The sequence below is a fragment of the Pipra filicauda genome, unplaced genomic scaffold (genome assembly GCF_003945595.2).
Source record: "Pipra filicauda isolate LSUMZ 115617 unplaced genomic scaffold, ASM394559v2 scaffold35_size7292922_pilon, whole genome shotgun sequence".
Taxonomy (NCBI): Eukaryota; Metazoa; Chordata; class Aves; order Passeriformes; family Pipridae; genus Pipra; species Pipra filicauda.
Window position 1 is genome coordinate 4,014,494 of NW_024104487.1, and position 18,796 is coordinate 4,033,289.

Below are 18,796 nucleotides of genomic sequence, written 5' to 3' on the forward strand. Positions count from 1 at the left end.
GGGCAAGATTTAGTCCCGGTGTCGTTCACCCAGTGTCCTACCGCTGCTACACCACTTACAAGTGGCACATCCTGATCTTTCTTCCCTGGCTCCTTGTCCTCTCACACAGCTGCTTATTACATGTCACAGCTCTCTGTCTCAACTTCCAGAAGTTGAGCCAGCTTCTTCCTCCATGCTGCCTATACCTAGCAAGAAGGAATCTTCTCCCGTTTCCAGTGGCTACACTGAAAGAAAACTGTCATATCTAGGCTCTGCCTGTCTTTAATGCCTAGCAAGTTCCCAAGTGTGCGGAAGTAAGGCAAACATTGGTAAGTCTACAGTGACGACAAAAAGAAGAGCTCCTGAAGTCGGAGACGTGGCACTACCTCCCTCAGAGGGCTGCTCACCTACCTTACCTCGAAGCCACAGTATTTCAGGGGCACCCTAGACCTTTCTACGTACACAAGACTCTAGCGGTGCCTGCCACAGGCCTGCCCTGCGACCAGCACCCGTGCTCCTGCACATCACTGGCGATGTCGCAGCCGGGCAGCGTACACACCCGCACCGCCCCGGGGCCGGCCCGCAGCCCGCTGGGAGGATCCCGCCATCCCTCCGGGCCGGCCGGGGCCGCCGCCGGGCGGGGCGCTGGGCACAGGGGAGGCGGTGCTGCTGCGCCGCCGCTGCCCCGGGCGGCTCGGCCTGGCCCTACCCCGCGCTGCCGGGCGCAGGTGCTTAAATAGCGGCGCCGGCTGCGCTGCCGCGTCCTTCGCGCCGCGGGAAGGTAAGAGGGGGGCTAGCAAGGGCCTCTTCGCAGGCCGCCTTTGCCCGCGCCGCCCGGGGAGGCCGCGGGGCCCTGCGGCTGTGCCGCCATGGCGGGGCGGGCTGGGGACAGTCGGGTCCCGGGGTGTTGGGGACGGTCCGTCCCGGGTGTGGGGGCAGCCCGGGAGCGCGGTGAGAGGGGCCGCGGGGGGCGGGGGCGGGCGCCGCCGGGGCGGCTCGTCCTCCATCTGCCCCCGGCGAGGGGCTGCGGCGGGCGAGCGGGGTCGTGCCGCGTCTCCCAGCCGCCACCATTCCCGTGTTTTCACTCTCCTGCAGGGTGCGAGCGGAGCTGCCCCCGACCGGCGTCTGAATTATCAGGAGCGTAAGTGTTCGGTCTTCTTCCTGGAGAGCCCACGGCTCCCCATACTGCTTCCACAGTGAGCTTTACACCATCTCTGTGAGAGGATGGAATATCTCTGAAGGGGTCTCTTCGGCTATTCTGCTGACACACAGTATTCTCGTGACTGATGCTGGCATACGACTGGGAGTGCACAGGTGAGGAGGCTCAGATGCTGCTCCCTCGCGGAGAGGTGGTGGACAGACTGCCCTGTCCCACTCCTTGCTCCAGAATGATGCACGGGAGCTTTCGGGACATAGTCCATCCTGTTGAAGACCTTAGCGTGTCTTAAAATACCGATTGACTTAGAATAGGGCGTGCCTGATGGATGAGGATGACTGGTGGATGAGGGGGGGTGTGCCATGGAATGCTACCTTTCCTAGATGGAGTAGAGCTTACTTGCTTGTCCATTAAGTTGTCTGTGGCTTAATGCCCCAGGCCAGCCTCAAGAAGCTGGGACAGAATGGCTTCAGGTAGCTTTTGGAGCCCTACATCTCCCTGATGGTCTCCATGGTCTGTCCTGTGCATCAAAGATCTGTAAGTCTCTTTGTCTTGTGCCTTTTGCTGCTTTGAGGTACATCAGCCCTATGGGACAGAATTCCCATAACTGATCTATCTTGTGTTACCTGTTTGAAAAATGTCAGCTCTGGCTTTAACTGTGTCTACCTTCTCCCCAGTCTCCCTGCAGGTACTCTAGAAAATAGGAGATGTTTTGCCATGGCTCTTGTGTGCCACTAGTGTGTCACGTAAAAAGCATCCCACCCACAAGCATGGAACTGCTCAGAGCTAATTTTTGAATCTAGGTGCTGTCCTAGTTGCCTGCATGGCATCCAACCAACAGATTACCAAACTTTGTTTTGCAAGCTCCTTACTGTTTGGGATCCTTGCATCCAACTGTGGCATCAGTATTCTTCCCTGATGAAGTGAGTGAGGAACATATGTGGATCAGCTTTTACTGTAGCTGCTTTTCTCTTGAAGGCCAAAGAGACAGGAGTTGGCAGCTTTGCAGAATGCAGTTCTGTCTAGCACAGATCAGAATCCCTGATAGTGCTGGTTTGTGGTGAGAAGGATCCCTGGGGCACATGTGTCTGGAGACTGGCAGGATCCCACTTTCTGGAATTTCCTACTGCAGCTGTTTTCTAGCACTTCTCTAGGCACTGACTCTTGCCCCACCTGCAAGTCATAAATCATTGCACAGCATTACCCTTCCTATACTGTGAGCTGAAACAATGATTTTGTCAACCTGGATGGGCAGAGTTTCTGGGACAGAGTTTCCCTCCTTAGTAATCTTTACGCACAGTGTCTAAATCTTAGAATCTTCCTCCTAAGATATCAGAGTTGTATATTCTGTGACGTAAGAGCGTTGTCAAGCACTGATTAGAGACTGCATACATAAGAGATCAAATTAGATGTATTTGACATCTCAGAACTTGTTAGAGTACGTAGTCTTAACGTTGCTTGAAAGTAGAAAACTGAAAGTACATCCTTTGGGCATCTCCCCCTAGTTCTTCAAATAAGTTCCTCCATGGGGAGGGAAGAGTGTGGGGATGAAGGTTGCACATTCCAGTTTAGTTTAATCAGCTGTACTCATTGATGGGTGTCTCTGCTGAATGTCAGGTTAAGAGTCCAGTCCAGGGGGAAACTCTGTGTGTGTAAAGAACAGAAAATTATGTGGGTACGGAGGCAGATGAGAACAAAGAAGGAAATTAGGCACAGGGAATGAGAAGAAGTAGGGAGCCATTCATGTTTTGACATGGAAGTTAAACTGAATGAAGTCAAGAGAATTTTTCCTTACAGGTAGCTTGACCTATAAGGAATTGTGATTTAATTTGAAACCTGGGAATTAAAATAAAAGAAGACATGACAAAAAATAATCACGCAGTGGCAACTTCCCAATAGCAGTTCAAACTTTGGAAAAAGTGGAAAACTTGAAGTCCTTGAAAAGGATGGCTTGAAAATTCTACTGGGATTTCCATTGTGGACTAGAGCTGACAGGGTATTATAGTTTTTGAAATAGCAATACAGACTAGACCTGAGAGGGAGAACTGGGCCTAGTCTGGGAATCATAAAACAGAGGGTTAGCAGTGTTGTAATTCTACCAATGCTTTTTTTTTTCTTTTTAATTCTGTGTTCCTGAATTCATAATGTCTGCATGAGGCTATCAAATTTCATATGAGTAAGAGGAAAGTAAATTTATAGACCTGCTGTTTGCAGTGGAAATCTTGGACAATAGGACTCTTTTGTCCTCTGAAGGCTGAAGAAGAATTGTATTAGAAATGTTTACAAATTATTGAAGTTGTCCATAATGTGAAAGTTGTAATACAACTGTTACACACAGAAGTGGTAAGAAGTTGTGATGTTATTTCCTGTTCCATGTACCTGGCATGGGCCTGACTTAGAAAAAGGTAAAGCACTATATAATTTAAGTTAAGCCTATAACCAGACTTCCATTACCAGCTGTGTTTCCAATTCCCTTTTCCCCATTGGGTAAATTCCCCTATATCAATATGCCTGTGGGGATATCAGATCTAGTGGAAATATTTCAAGCACACAGTCAATTTAAGGCTTACTTCTTTGTTAAGATACTTTTTATTGAAACACAAGAAATAAAGCTTAATCTTGCGTGGGGTTTTCTGTTTAAATTTCATGATAGTGTAAATGAAAATTAGTCCTCTCTTGGATTTTGCAGCACAAAATCTGTGGCTTTCATCTTCAAAGCCACAACAGACTGTTCTAAATGTTCCTTCTTTTGTGGCCTGAAAGAATTGAAAAAATATGCACAAGCTTAATTTCTAATGTGTGTTTTAACTTAATCTCATAACAACAAGATTGGTGAAAGAGAAGCAGGCACTGTGTTGGAGTAACGAGAACAAATCTCTAGATTTTTCTTTTTAAGGGCTATACATTTGTATTTACTTCTTCTTCCCCCCTTCACATTTTTTTCTTTTGTCCTAATTTACTTGTACTTATGTCTGTGTTTTCTTCCCTAGAGGGAACTGCAAAGAAAGGCTTTAGAGTTCTGTCTAATTATAATGTGTTGTTGTTATAATGGTTAATGTGCCTCAGCAGAAAAATATCTCAAGACAGTTGTGTCTGGAACTGGGTTTTGTTGGGTGGTTTTTTTTTTTTTTTTTTTTGGTGGTGTTTTTTTTGTCTGTGTGTGTTTCAGAGGCCCTTTAGTCAGTTTTGTGTATGTGTTGGTAAGTCAGTAAATCTCAGCCACCTTGGATAATTTACGAGAATAGGGAAAATTTCTGGACAGGAAGGAGCATATGCAGTTATCAGAAACAATTTTATTAACTTAGGAAAGACCACTGTAATCAAGGAAGGGTGACCAACCCAATCCATTTTCTCTGCTCAGAAGAAGAACCTTCAGACTGACTGTAGCTCATGCAGTATTGAAAGTGTGCTGAGGTAAAGGTCTTCCATTTGAAATCAATCAGAATTTCTGTAGTTTCTTTTTTTTTTTTTTTGTGACAAGCTGTCCTATCTTTAGTGCTCTTTATAACCAATTTTTTTCCCCAGTGTGAATCTGACTCTTCTACCGAGGGAGCCTCAGTTAGCAGTTTTTCAGATCAGTCTTAGTAGAGGGCTAGACTGAATTCAGAACCTTGAAGAAACACTTTGCAGACATAGTTTACAAATTAACTGATCACAGTAATGGAACACATTAAGGGAAGGTCCTTCAGTTTTACTATTCAAGATAGCCAGATAGGAGATTTTGTTGCTTCCTCGAGTTGGCCTTCTTGCTGTGTTTCCTTACCTGTCAAGTCTTGTGCTTACTGTGCCTTTTACCTGTGTGATATGCTCTGCCTTCTCCTGTGCTGTTGGTGGACCTCGTTTGGTGTTTAACAGTAAAACCTGTTGTAACTTCATCATTCGTGCGTCTGCTCAGCCAATTCTTTATTTGGATTCTGACAAGTGGCTAAGTAGTGACTGAATAGATTTCCTTGCATTGCAGGTAACTAATTATGTATTTGAGTGACTAGGGGGGTTTATGGTTGTGTTTTGTTTTCATCCCAGTGGGGCGCTGCAGTTACTGGGGAGTGACACAAAGCATGTTGTGGCTGACGCATGTTCAACAGTTTGCTTCCAGAAATCTCATGATACTTTGTTTTTCTTGGGGAATAACTGTTGGTGAGGCATATGTAAGGAGGATCCAATCTAATTGGACTTTTTTTAGCTTCCAGTCATCTGAATTAGTAGCAGGACAGTGGAAGATGGTAGAGAAAAGGCTGAAGGTTAACTAACAAACAGCAGTAATTAAGTCAATTTCCTGCTTCCGTCTGTGACAAACTTCACCAGTCCCTATATATATCCTTCCTCATATATCTAATTCATAGGTGAAATTCTCTGTCACAGGAGACTGCTAGTAAGGGGAAGAGGGCAGTGGTAGAACAGTGCAGCATGAGCATGCTTACTTCCTACACTTGGTATGGAATGGCTTTTTTCATGGTTTATCCATGAGACTTTTCTTTTCTGTAGTCTGAACTTCCCCTGTGTTTCAGGTTGGCTTTTGATGGATGGTAGCCAAGATCTCCGTGGTTGCTATTCACCATGGAGGTGAGTACAGATGTTCATCTGAGCCCTGTAGTCCAGTGTGTCAGAGCAGCACAAACTTCCCTGTCAGTAATGGCAGAATTTTTACGGTTTTTTTCCTAGAGCTCACTGAATGGAGCTCTCTTCTAACTTTCAGTCAGGCTTTCCCAGCTGCAGTTTACCCACATCCAGCAGATTTGTTATCCGTAGTACCATATGGGCTGTTATTGGCCTCAACACTATTTTCTGTTTTCTTCTACTTTACTTCTGAATCTAGACTCTTGTGGGCTCACGAGCCTTCTGCAAGCTGCCTTTGTTAATTTCTTTTCGAAGATTTTTGGAACACAGACAAAGGATTCAGAAGCAGGGGAAGTTGAAGTGTAGAGCACTATGCTTACTAACTCTAACTATGGAATCAGAGAGTTGAACTATGTGGTATTTATAATGTGGGGGGTTTGGGGTTTGGTGATTTTTTGGTCATTTCAGAACAGAATGAAAAATCTTCTCTATGCTTACTTTTGCAATTGTATAGGACAGGAAGCTTATTTAAGAAGAGAAACAGAAAGGACTTTATTGCTTGTAGAAGGAGAAGCAAGACTTATGTGCTTTGAAAAGGTATGTATTAGAAGATTTGCTTGGTTAAAAAGTCCATTAGTCATTGCTTATTTGCAGTAGGATACTGTCTCTCAAAAACTGTCACTCCCTGCTGGTCACAGAAGTTTCCTGTAGCTTTCTGTTTTCAAGGGGAAAGCTAACCTGTGCTTGTTCCAAATTTTCAGCCTTCGAAAATAATGTCCCCTTAATCATAAGACTGTTTCTCTAAAGAAACAATTCATTTAGCTGTACAACAGCAATTACAGTTGATTTAAGTGTAACTGTAAAGCAAGTTCAGTCTTTTTATTGGCATTTAACATCAGCAGACTTGATTAGGCCCTGTAATCCATAGTGGAGGTACTACAAAAGAGAAAGTACAGGAGAGTATACAATAAAAGCTGAGTAGCAAATTTGGAAGGAGAAAATACAATGTAGCTAGCCTCGCTGAGTTTTTTTTCTTTTGATTTGTGTATTTTCATGTTCACAGATCTGCTATAGTTTGCTACCATTTAATGCTAACAACTCATCTGCTTGAAGAGATTCTGTTGTAATGTATCCAGTGGCTGTTCCTGCACCAGGAGGTGAAGGAAATAACGGACAGCATGGGAAACTTATTTTTTTCCTTTTTGTTTTTGGAGCTGTGTTGCTGTGCACTGGATTCTTGCTTTCAGTCTTTATTCTCCAGTCATGCCCATCTGGAACCTTCAGTGACTGTAATGAGGTCCTTAAGGCTGCTGGGCCAGTGCTGGCTGTAACTGGACTGGTTTGTGTTTTACTGGCACGATCAAGGGCCAGGATGTATATGAGACAAAGACAATTGCAAAATGAGCAGGTGTACAACCTTGTTTTTTGCCATGGGAACTGTCAGTTTGCCCAGTTTCTCATATTTGGATTCCTGTTTTTAACTAGTGGAATGCTCATTAGCATCCTGGGAATTTGGGTTCCTGGTTGCAGCCCTGGCTGGCATACCGTACAATTCAACCACACCGGCAGTTCTGATGTGAACCTCCAGGGCTGTGGATTCCTGTCACTTCAAATCATGGGACCTTTGATTGTGCTCACTGGGTTGTGTTTCTTCGTGATAGCTCATGTTAAAAAGAAACAAAACTTAAATCTCAACCACGAATCTTGTGAAAGTGAAGAACATCCTCAGAGCCCTGAATCTTTTCACGTTACAGTAGGTGGGTAAATAATGTTGGAACTTTATATTTGAGAGTTAGTAGGGATTTTTTCTCACTAATTATTTATCTCTGAATATTATTTATTCGAGCTCTAGGCATGTCAGTTCTGGCATTTCAAGCCAGCCAAAACAGAAAAATGTTGCTTTGTCTCGTATGTTTTCTGTATGGTCAGTTCAGCTACCTTTCTCACAAAGGAAAACCCCTCCTTTGGCATAAAAAAGAAGGTCTGACTGTCCGTGTAAAGGAAGCAACATAACATGACACAAATGAGTCCGATCCCAATTCCTTTCTCAAAGGATGTAGTTGACACTGCAGATCACAGGTCTAATGAATTCTGTGACTGTATTTAAGATTTCTTTTAGCCTTGAGCCTCTGACCCCTTAAACAGAATAATCTGATTCATAAGCAGTGTATTGTATTTCTTTTTAAATTGCGGCCATATCTTCTGTCCGTCAGAGATGTAATGGCAAGATGCCTCAGTTAATTGCACAGTATTTGAGCAAATGTGGTGTGTTAGCAGAGAATAATACTCTGTATGTAGCACTGGTTTAATGCCCGATGAATACATTCCATGTGTAGGTTGTTCTGATAATTCTGATTACTCTGATTATTGTAATAAACTCACTGATTAATTAAAAGTCAGTCATTGCTTGACTGTCATCTGATTGACTGAACTTGAAATCCATAATGAAATTCAAGCCTATTTATAGACCTGTAACCTGGTGACCTTTAGGAAACAGGAGGCTTTGAAGTCAGTTTTCCAGCCACCAGGATAAAGCAGTAGGAAGGAATTCAGATTGTCTTTTAAGGCAAGAAAGCGAAATTAGTGGATTCCTTTTATACTTCAGTCAGGAAAAGTAAAACTGAAAGGCTGAGAGTAGAGGTCTGATTTACAGTGTTGTTCTGGAACAGCGGTGACTTTGTTAGAAAACACTGCCTACCTCACAAATCAAGAATTTTGATGCTCTCTGAACTGTCCCAGCACACAAATTACAAAGGAAGAAAGGGTACCAGGCAGCTTTAAATGTTTATGTAAATTATGCCAGCTCACTGACTGATACAAACTTTGTTTAAAAGTTTCAAACTTTTCAATTCTGAAGTTGCAATTGACAGATATGCTGCATAGTATACTTAATAGCAAACTGTGTATCAGTAGTCCTGGTTGTGGTTATTGTTCCTTGATCTGCAAGTAATTCAGTAGAGAAACTGTCAAGACGCACAAAATCAGTCATCGGAACCATTAATGACTTGAATTCTTTCATTATAGCACTGCAGTAGATGTGCAGAAACTTAGACTGGCCTATTTTAGACACATGAGGAAAACTAAATGCTTGCCTACCCTTAAAATGAGCCAACAGTAACTATGTGCTTTGCACTTTCAGTTTCTGAAGACAGACAACAGTATTTGTGTCTCTTAGCTAGATGGAACAGTCCCCCTCCCCAGAAATTTAATTTTTTTCAGAAATTTAATTTTCTAAATTAAATCTTTCATTTATGAATATGCTGCATCTTTATTTTTCAATGATTTTAGTTTTGAATGTACCTCTGGTGTTCTCTAACAACCTAGAATATAACAATTCTGTATGTGGGATCATTGCACTCTATCTTAAAAGGTAGGCAAGTACAAATTCTAAGATACTGTTAAAATAACCGGTGATGCTCAGTTTTTCAGAGGTAGTAATTGGTGTTTTTAATTCTAGGTGATGCTGTAATGGTATTCCCACCCCCACCACCTCCTTATTTTGCTGACCCTATGTCACCAACTGTGACACATTGTCTTATGTCGAGTGTTTTGCCTGCAAGTGAAAATCCTCCACCATATCACTCTATCTTCACTAATGGGTAAGACTGTGTTCTTCTCTGTCTTTGGAAATCTGAGCTGTTTCTCAAGGTATCTGAGATCATGATCTTATATAATCACTGTGAATTAACTACTAGCCATGACAAAATTTTCTAGTGCATAACTCAGTTTACTTCAGCTACATTACTTGAATTGGCATTAAAACATTGTAGTATACAAGAGGAATTACAAACTGCAGAGTGTCCTTTATGAGGATTAAACTCTTACCAGTTTATTATGATTGGAAAGAATGTCTGAAGTGAGAACAAAGTCTTAGATCAGTGGCCCTTAGAGTAGACTTCTTCCACAGGTTGTCCAAGAGAAGATGCCCTTGGCAGCAGTGCTTCAACGGCATGATATCCACATTGCCATATTTTAGAAGCTTCTCTAGAACCAGTGCAGCAAACCCTTCATGACATCTACCCACAGTCACTTCATCTGTCAGTATGCTCAGTTCTCCTGTGTCCCTTATCTCACTGCTCGCAGTGAGACCTGCTGTGCTGGTCTACCTTGTTCCTACTCTGGCAGTGTGTTGAGATCAAAGGATACTTTGATATTGCAGGAACGACCAGAGAGCTGATAAGGGAGGTTGCAAAGCCAACTTCATCTCAAGATGATGTGCATCTATGCAGCCATTCTTTAAATACATTTTGTATAGCTGATGTGCTAGATGCTGCCACCACCAAGCTCAGGGATTAGGAGCTGCCACATTGCTTGTTGGAACAAGTCTAGAGAAAGCCACCAAGTTTGTTATAGGGGTCTGGGGTATCTCTCCTTTGAGAAAACGCTGAGAGAGTTGGGTTTGTTCAGCCTGGAAAAGAGAAAGCTTCAGGGTGACCTAATTGCAGCTTTCCAGTATCTGAAGGGAGCCTCAAGATGGAGGGGGACTTCTTACAAGAGCATGTAGTGACAGGACAAGGAGGAATGATTTCAGATTGAAAGAGTAGGTTTAGATTAGATATTAGGAAGAAATTCTTTACTGTGAGGGTGATAAAGCCCTGGAAGAGGTTGTCCAGAGAAGCTGTGAATGTCCTGTCCCTGGAAGTGTTTAATGCCAGGTTGGATGGAGTTCTGAGCAAACTGGTCTAGTGAAAAATATCCCTATCCATGGCACAGTGGGGTTGGAACTAAATGATCTTTCAAATCCAGACCATTCTGTGATTCCATGGTTTAGTTTTGGGCCCTTCATGACAAGAAAAATACTAAAGTGCTAGAGAATGAGGAGGTGAGAGAAGGGCATCAAAGCTCATGAAGGGTCTGAAGCACAAATCCTCTGAGGAGTGACTGTGGGAGTGGGAGTCTTTCAGTCTGGAGAAAAGGAGGCTCAAGGGGATACCATATTGTTCTCTCAACTACCTGAAAGGAGGTTTTGGCAAGGTGAAGGTCAGCCTCCTCTGCCAGGTAACAAGTGACTGGAGAAGAGGAAGTGATATCAGGTTGTGCTAGGGGAGGTTTATCTTAGCTGTATGTTAGGAAACCTTTTCACAGAAAGGTTTGTAAAGCGTTGGAACAAACTGCTCAGTAAAGCTGTGGAGTCACCATCCCCTGAAGTGTTGGAAAATCCTGTAGATATGGTTTAATAGTGAGGACATGGTTTAATGGTGATGGTGCTAGGTTGGACCATCAGTTGGACTTGACAGTCTTGAAGATCTTTTCCAAACTTAACAATTCTGTTATTCTAAGAGCCCCAGCTACCTGGCTGTATCCAGTCATAGTAGTTGATGGACTGCTGCTTTAAGAGCTTTCCACTGTACTCCTGATTTTTCCACTCACATGAGGCAGTGTGTTCCATGACCAGCTGTACCATGTGCCTGATGTCAATGGTACTTCAAAACTCTAGTGCTAATCTTCCTTTTAAAGCAAGCAAGCACAAACCCTTTCCCTGCCTGAAGGCCTAAATGCCATTGGAAAGGGATGCTTGTGTTAGCACTGGTGTTTATTCTTGTTACCACACTTTGTACAGACATGTCTGTGTTGGTTTTTTTTTTAGCAATCCTTTGAAGTATACCTGGTGGATTGTTGAGGTTCAGCTTCACTGTGTGATCGACTCAGTTCTCTAGTCAATCACCCTCAACAAGCTCATTGTACTATCTTGTTTTGTAGTGCCCTCCTCCAAACTCATTCTCCCCATCAGTGCTGGAGACAGCAAATGTCTCCTTCTGTTGCTGTTAGCACAACCCAGACTGTGGTTCTGCCTTTTGTCAAAATCACTTTCTTCTTTATTAACATAGAATAAACACCTCTATCAAAAACCTTACTCACTCTTCCTTGCTACCAGTATAACACTCTAGTGCACAGGGGGACTGGTCCCCCCCAAAAAAATGAACATATTCATATCACCTAGGGAAGGGAGATACTCAGTGTTTGGTTTCCATGGGCCAAGGTTGTCCAGCTTGAGGTTGATGACTTGTGTTGAGGGTTGCAATGCCTGTTAAGGCCTAGCTATACACACAATTCATTCAGTTTGCTGCTTTTCCCCCTAAATTGCTGTATAGAGAGTTCTTTTTGTACTAAGCTGATGAGAATCTGTTGATTACTCAGTGCCTACCTGCCAATTCAGGATGACAAGGGTAGATGTAGGGATGAGAAGATGTCAGAATTGATAGAACAAAAGTGCTTTGTGGAAGACAGCAGCTCTTATGACCAGGCATGAATTGTTGTGTGAAGAAACATTTTATTTTGTTCGGTATAGAAGTTTTTGCCTGTTGTCAGGTTGCAAGTAAAATATATCAGCTCTTGGAGTTATGCTAATGCAATCAAAGGACAGAGCAATAGGAGAGCCAGTAAGCTCCTGCTGCTGAAAAAGAAGATTTACATGACACAACTGTTCTTCTTGGGCAGAGTGAAGGTGTCCGCAGCTGGATGGTGCTTCATACCAGCTGCTGCTACTGCTGGAGTTAGGCACCACATTGAGCCTGTCTGTGCTACAGCTCCAGCATGTGCTGTAACTCCCTTCTGACATGTTCACTGATATATGTAGAAAGCAAATGAATGTGTGTGAAGAAATTACTTGTCCTGAGTGTGAACCTGGACCTGCTGTGGAGTTTCAAGCAGCTGAGAGGGTGACTTTTGTGCCACCTGTCTGAAAAAGTACAGTGCAGAGCCACAAGTTCTCTCTATCCTGCAATTTCAAGCTCTGAGTTCAGATGTAGGCTGCCTGCTATGTGCTTGGTAAAATGTGCAAGATTCATAGCATCCTAGTATATCCTGAGTTGGAAGGGACCAGCAAGGATCATTGAGTCTGGCTCCTGGCCCTGCACAGGGACAGCCTCAAGAATCACATAATGTGTCTGAGAGTGTTGTCCAAATGCTTCTTGAACTCAGACAGGCTTGGTGCTGTGACTGCTTCCCTGGTGAGCCTGTTCCAGGGTGAAAACCTTTTCCTTATACTCAGCCTAAACCTCCCCTGACACAACTTCAGGCCTCTGGTCCTGTCACTGGTCACCACAGAGAAGAGATCAGTGCCTGCCCCTCCTCTTCCTCTCACAAGGAAGTTGTAGACTGCAATGATGTCTCCCCTCACTCAGTCTCCTCTTCTCCAGGCTGAAGAGACCAAGTACCCTCAGCCACTCCTCATACAGCTTCCCCTCAAGGCCCTTCACCGTCTTTGTTGCCCTCCTTTGGACACTCTCTAAGAGCTCAATATCTTTCTTATATTGTGGTGCCCCAAACTGCACACAACAGTCAAGGTGAGGACACCCCAGTGCAGAGCAGAGCGGGACAATCCCCTCCCTTGACCAGCTGGCAATGCTTTGCCTGATGCCCCCACAAGGTTGGCCACACAGTCCTTTTCTGCAGTGTTGCTTGGAAAGGGATTATCAAAGGGTGTGAAAGAACTCAAAGAGCTCATCCTGCACTGAAAAAAGTCAAACAAAGGGTGGTGAGAGAATGGCAAAAAATCTAGTTCTTCAGACTTTTTCTGAGCCCTCCCTGCTGGTGCACAGAGCAGCAAAGAGAGCTGACATACCAGTCAACCCCTCTTTCCTTCATCAATTCTACAAAATCCTCTCCAGCTGGATCAACTGTCTCAACACAGAAATGTTCAATTTTGGTGCTCTGAACTTTGTGTGATCTGGTCAGCGTTGTTGATTGCCTGTCTGGACTTCTCTGTCTTGTGAGCATATATACACAAAGAGGCAGTTTGTTGAGACAGTGTCTAGTGGAGTGCATAAAACACCTCAACACTGGATGCAGAAACCCAGAATCTCTGACCTCCTGCTTTGATGTTCTGTGACTGGGGGTGCTCTAGCTGTTGCCCTTCCATGTTCCCTAGTGTCCTCACAGAGACCCTCTGAGTTGATACCACTTCTGGGTTTTTCACTCAATCCTGCTCTGTCATGGCTCAGCACTTGCTGGCAGACAGGGCATCTTGAATAATGCAAATTGTTTCCCAAGTGCTTTAATAGAAGAGAAGCAATGGCCTCATTGCTCATAACATAGTGCCATGATTGAAGATCCCAAATATGGCAGGGTATAGTATTTCATATATATTTCATATATGGATGGCTACTAGGCAAAGGTGATTTGCCTCTTCAGTCCATTGCTTGGTGTTCTGACAGCAAGTGCTGTGGTGAAGGCTGTGCTGGATGAGAAAGCTTGTAGTAAGCTGAGTCATGGTGTGATCCCAGAATTATTTTTTTTTATTCCTGCAATCTGTTACGTAGCACCTCAGCATTTGTCTTTTAGTATTTCTCTCTCTATTAAACACGCACGCTCACCGATTCGTCACAGCACTGAAGACGAGGTGACTACGCCCTGTATTCTGGCTCCTCACTCAGTATTGGTACAGATGTATGCACAAAGGCAAGAGTCAGCTCTGGGAGCGAGGCATGAGGAGAGAGGAGTTCTCTTTCCTTGGAAAGCAGCTGAAGCAATGTGCTGAGGGCAAGATGAGCAGGGTATCAGAATAATGTGGGTTCAACCAGTTTGGATTCAGTTGTGATCATCAGAAGAGGACAGTGAATACTTGGCCGCCTGCCTTGAATGTCACTGGGAACTTTGCAATCTGGTCATGTCCGGTTACTTCTGTTTCTCCAGCTCTGAGCAGGAATATGACTCCTTATGTCTGTCATGGATTGCTGGAATGCCTAGTAAAAGTTTCAGATGGCCTTTCATGCAAGATTTCAAATGGCTCAGGATTGTGATTTTTGTGATGCAGTTCTAAGTCTAATAACCGTCTTTCATAAGGGAAGACGTATGTGATATACTACAAAAGGGAATACTTTAGGAGCTATGGATCAGGAGATTTAATAAGATTGTGAGATAGCACTGCCAAAAGCAGCTAATGCCCATAAGCCAGGCTGTGACTGGTGATTTGAGAGGTTAGAAGGGAGCTTGTTTTGCCCTTCCCCTCAGAAATGATAGAATTTTCATATGAGTCATAATGTAGCCCACCGAATGAACTCCTAATTCTTGTGCAAGTTCTTTGCTTCAGGGATTTTTAGGAAGTGTGTGCATACATGTATGTTTATGTAAGTCAAGTAGAATTTCACTCTGTAGATAAATGAATTATGCTAATACACAGTTTTGTGTTTTATAGAGCACAGCTTGCAGATGATGAAAGAATGGTTGCTGTTAGAGACTATGAAACCATATGTACAATTTCTGGAAGCAGCTCACCTTCAGATATTTTACCAATGCTATACCTCTGCTCTGAATCTCCTCCAAAATATGAAGAAAAAGCATCAATAACAAATAATGAATATTCACCATCTTCTTCCTCATCTTTTTCATCTATTTCCTTAGCCACATCTGACATCAGCTCATAGAAGACTGTCAGTTGACTTAATTTTTAAATTAAATTGTACACAGAGATTTACAATTTTTGAATTTATTTACATTTTGTAATAAAAGCAATAATGTTGGCTGTGTCTAATCTTTCATCAGGAAGAACAATGAATTTGGATTTCAAGAAATAACAGATAATGCTAGGCTTCTGCTAAAGTAGTCTGAAGGGAGTTCACTGCAGGAATGTTAAACACTCATCTGGTTCTGTTACAGCTTCAGTTTCTATTTTTAATTGTTCTTTTTATAATGAAGGCGTTAAGTAGAGACCAACTTTTTTTGATTATTTTAATTAAATCTGTTTGGAGCTTCAAAAAAAGAGAAATAATTAGAGTGTTTTCATTTCTATTTTTGCATGACTTCTGTGGAAAATAGTGGTTTGCGAAGTTATTGACTTTGTAAGTATTCTGAGACCATTCGCAAATAAGGATGTTTAAGCTTGGTACCAGAGATGCTGTGAAGAACTTAAATGGTTACATTTTGTTCTGCCTGGTAGCAAACACTCCATAGCTTTATTTAGACTGTCTCTGGTCCTTATGTAAGTATAATCCCTGTGAAAATCGGTTTTAGCTACAGTTAAGAGCCCAAAGGCAACCCTGAGGATAGTTAATAGGCTGACAGTTTAACTGTGGTAATGACTGATTTCAGGGGGATTATACTGCAGTTTTTTACCATTATTCATGGTTTATACAGGGAGTGCTGTGCTTGTTGTGTGAGTGAGAGCCACAAAGCAATGGTATCTTTCAGGTGCAGACATTACTTATCAGCAAATGCAGGAGAGGCAGTTTCGTGGAAACACATGCAACAGATGTTTTTAACCAACACAGCACTTGACAGACCCTTCAGAAATACAGCCCTCTTTGCTTCTCCATCCCTCTGCAGCCCCTAGGTTAGTGGTAGCAGCCTGTCCTCCAGCTGGAGGTTCTAGTTCTATATTGTGGTTGCTTGCACCTCTTCCTGAGCAGAAGGGTTTGCTTGTAGCAGGTAATCTTTGACATTTTACAACTTGCTCTGAACCCTGTTTGAGAAAAGCAGACATGATTCTGTGCCCAGAAAAAGAAGTGGCAAGGCTAATCTTTAGGCTTGGTTCAGAATGATGAACTTGCCATCATTAAAACATCTCTCAAGAGTGATATCTGTATTGTTCAGCTGAGTCTCTGAACACCTGCGTGCTTTGGGACCTCACCTACACCTCAAACTTGTATTCTACCTTGCTGAATCTGGCTGTAACAGAATGCCAAACTATGAATTAAGCATTCGAATTCCCTCCTGTGCCTAGCGAAAGGTGGTTACCTTGTGTCATCCTTCTATGAACATGCCCCTCACCTGCTGAGTGCTTTAGAGAGATGTTCAGGAGCTCCTGCATTTGCCTTTTCCAACTCTGTGTTGTTCACTCAGTCATGCTAGAGCAACTCTTTGTGTAGCTACACAAAAACAAACCAGCCAGCAAGAGGTATATTTAGCCAGCAATAGAGCTGAGGGGCTTATGCACGCAAAGTAATGAGCAAACACAGCACAAAGAGGGATTTTGTATGTGGGAGCTGATTAAACTGGCATGACTCAGCCATGGGAAATGTCTGTATGAAAAAAGGGAATCCACAAAAGCCAGTAGGCATATTGTCCTCTTTTCTCTCAAATGTTTCTTACCTAGCGAGTTTTTCAAGGATGCTGCTCCTTATATGCCATCTGCAATACAAGCTATGGTTTGCCATCTTTTTGATTATTCTTTTTTTAGCTTTTGTTTGACCTGTTTTAACAGTGATGCCCACTGCTGTGCATGATTTGTGCATACAAAGCCTTGCACATGTCGAAGGAGCCTGTGTATCTCTGGATTTCTCATGCTATTCTATAACAAGGACAGAAGCTGGGATATTTTACCTGAAAGATATCATGCAACCAAGAGCTATGTTGGGTTTGTGCTGTTGTCTGGAGCACTCATTTTCTCAAAAGGCTTACCATCAAAAAAGTGTTTAAACAAATCTTGAAATATGTCACCATCTTAAAAAAAAAAACAAAACAGTTGCATCTGGTTGCTAACTGAAAAAGTATTAACCTTTTTTGCTGCCTGCAACCTGCTGAGTTGGTTGTTCCCAAGATGCACCCAAGAGACCAGACAAATCAAGTAGTATATGTTGACTCAGCTGAGTCCTCTGTAAAAGTGACATGATCTTCTTGTTTTTCTTCAAGATCATTGTGTTTTGATCATCTACTGCAGAGTCTTCAGTGTGGATCACTTTATTTCTAAAAAAGCAGTCTTCACAGAAAGCATGGTTTAGAAAGCTGCTGACCTGACTTCAGACTCAGCACCTGAGTTTCCTGTGAAGGCTAGGTGTTACCTCTGAGAACAATGATTGAAAACTGAATTTCTTTCTGTATAATTTTGAGAAGATGCTTAGGAAATAGTTCAGTGTGTAGCTGTATAAGCATCTTCTACTTTTGACTTGAAGAATCATTACTTGAACACTCAGAGGATGTACTGGGTGCATCTCCATAAAGTGCTCAGCACTGAGGGAGTTAACATAGCCAGTGCAACAGTATTTGCCTACTGTGTTTTTGAAATCTTGCAGCAAGGTCAGAAAATGTGAGTAAGGGGCTAAGCAGATCTGCCTTCAGCACTGAAGACTACCACTGGGTGAACAGCATTAGAGGGAGGAATTTTTGATGTGGGGAGTAGGAGTGAAATGTCTATATTAGAAAGGAAGCAACTCCTTGTAAAATTATAAAAGTAGCTTAAAATAATATGGAATAGCCTTTTTATTGAGGAAATGAGATACTTTACTGTCACACTAATGGTGCTATAACCCTCTTTCTGTCCTAAGGTTAGCTGAAGTGTTTGACATACAAATGCTAGGGAGCAAATCAAGTTGGTTACTGATTCACACTTACTTAAACAAGCAAAGTGGGAGGTAAGGGTTGCTTATCCTTTCTGAGTGAAGTTAAGGTCTCTCTTGCTGCCAGCACTGACATTGCTCTGCTTCTAACTGCAGCACTGCAATCCTTTGAATATGAGAAGGATTCACAAAAATCTGAAAAACCTCATCTGAAAAACTGAGGTTGCACAGATCTTTGTAATGTTGCTATGTTTTTAGGACAATGACACTCCCTGGATTGCACCCACTCCACCCTTGCCCCTTCTGTTGCTGTATCCATTTATCCCTTTTCCGTCCTATCTCTTCAGAGTCATGACTTATATAAGTCCAATCCCTCCACAGTTCTGCAGTGAATGTGCCAGACTTCATCTAGATCAGTGCTCCTCCCTCTATCACACATGCATATATCTGAATAGTTAAGTATGGAAATACTTTCAATTTGGTATGCCTGCCAACACGATTTCCCTGGAGCACATAAAACTACCTTGCAGGTAAACATAGTTGTGGGCAGCTGGCTGAACCTGCTCCTCTCAATTTGTTTTTGCTTTGGTGCTGGCAGTGCAGTAGTTCAAAGCCCTGGAGTGCAAGGCCCACTTGTGGTGGTTCTTCATATGCTGGCCTTACACATATTATTTGTATTTTCCACTAAGGATGCCATATGCAGTTGCCTTTCTCTAGGAAAAAGTCTTACTAAGTCAAGTCATTGGCTAAATCTCCCTGCAACTGAATGTTTCATTATGGAGTGATAATTTGCACCTGCTCATTTTTAAGCCAGTCGGTGTGCAATACCACGTGTTATGTGGCTTCATTTGCATGTTCTTTGACTAAGTCCCTGCCTACGTTACAGGCGTGT

The 18,796-nt window shown here is 42.9% G+C and overlaps 1 protein-coding gene across 2 annotated transcripts; it reads left to right on the forward strand.

Moving 5' to 3' along the window:
• Nucleotides 1–647: 647 nt before the first annotated feature.
• TMEM171 (transmembrane protein 171) lies at nt 648–16,681 on the forward strand. Of its 2 annotated transcripts, XM_027709767.2 has the most exons (7): nt 648–760; nt 1,075–1,293; nt 5,644–5,698; nt 6,207–6,289; nt 6,756–7,449; nt 9,150–9,291; nt 14,829–16,681. In XM_027709767.2, the coding sequence occupies exons 5-7, from the start codon at nt 6,819–6,821 to the stop codon at nt 15,055–15,057; spliced, it is 1,002 nt and encodes a 333-aa protein (XP_027565568.1). In that variant the 5' UTR covers nt 648–760; nt 1,075–1,293; nt 5,644–5,698; nt 6,207–6,289; nt 6,756–6,818; the 3' UTR covers nt 15,058–16,681. The 2 variants fall into 2 exon arrangements, with proteins under 2 accessions (XP_027565568.1, XP_027565570.1); XM_027709769.2 differs by lacking the exon at nt 5,644–5,698.
• The last annotated feature ends 2,115 nt before the right edge of the window (nt 16,682–18,796 follow it).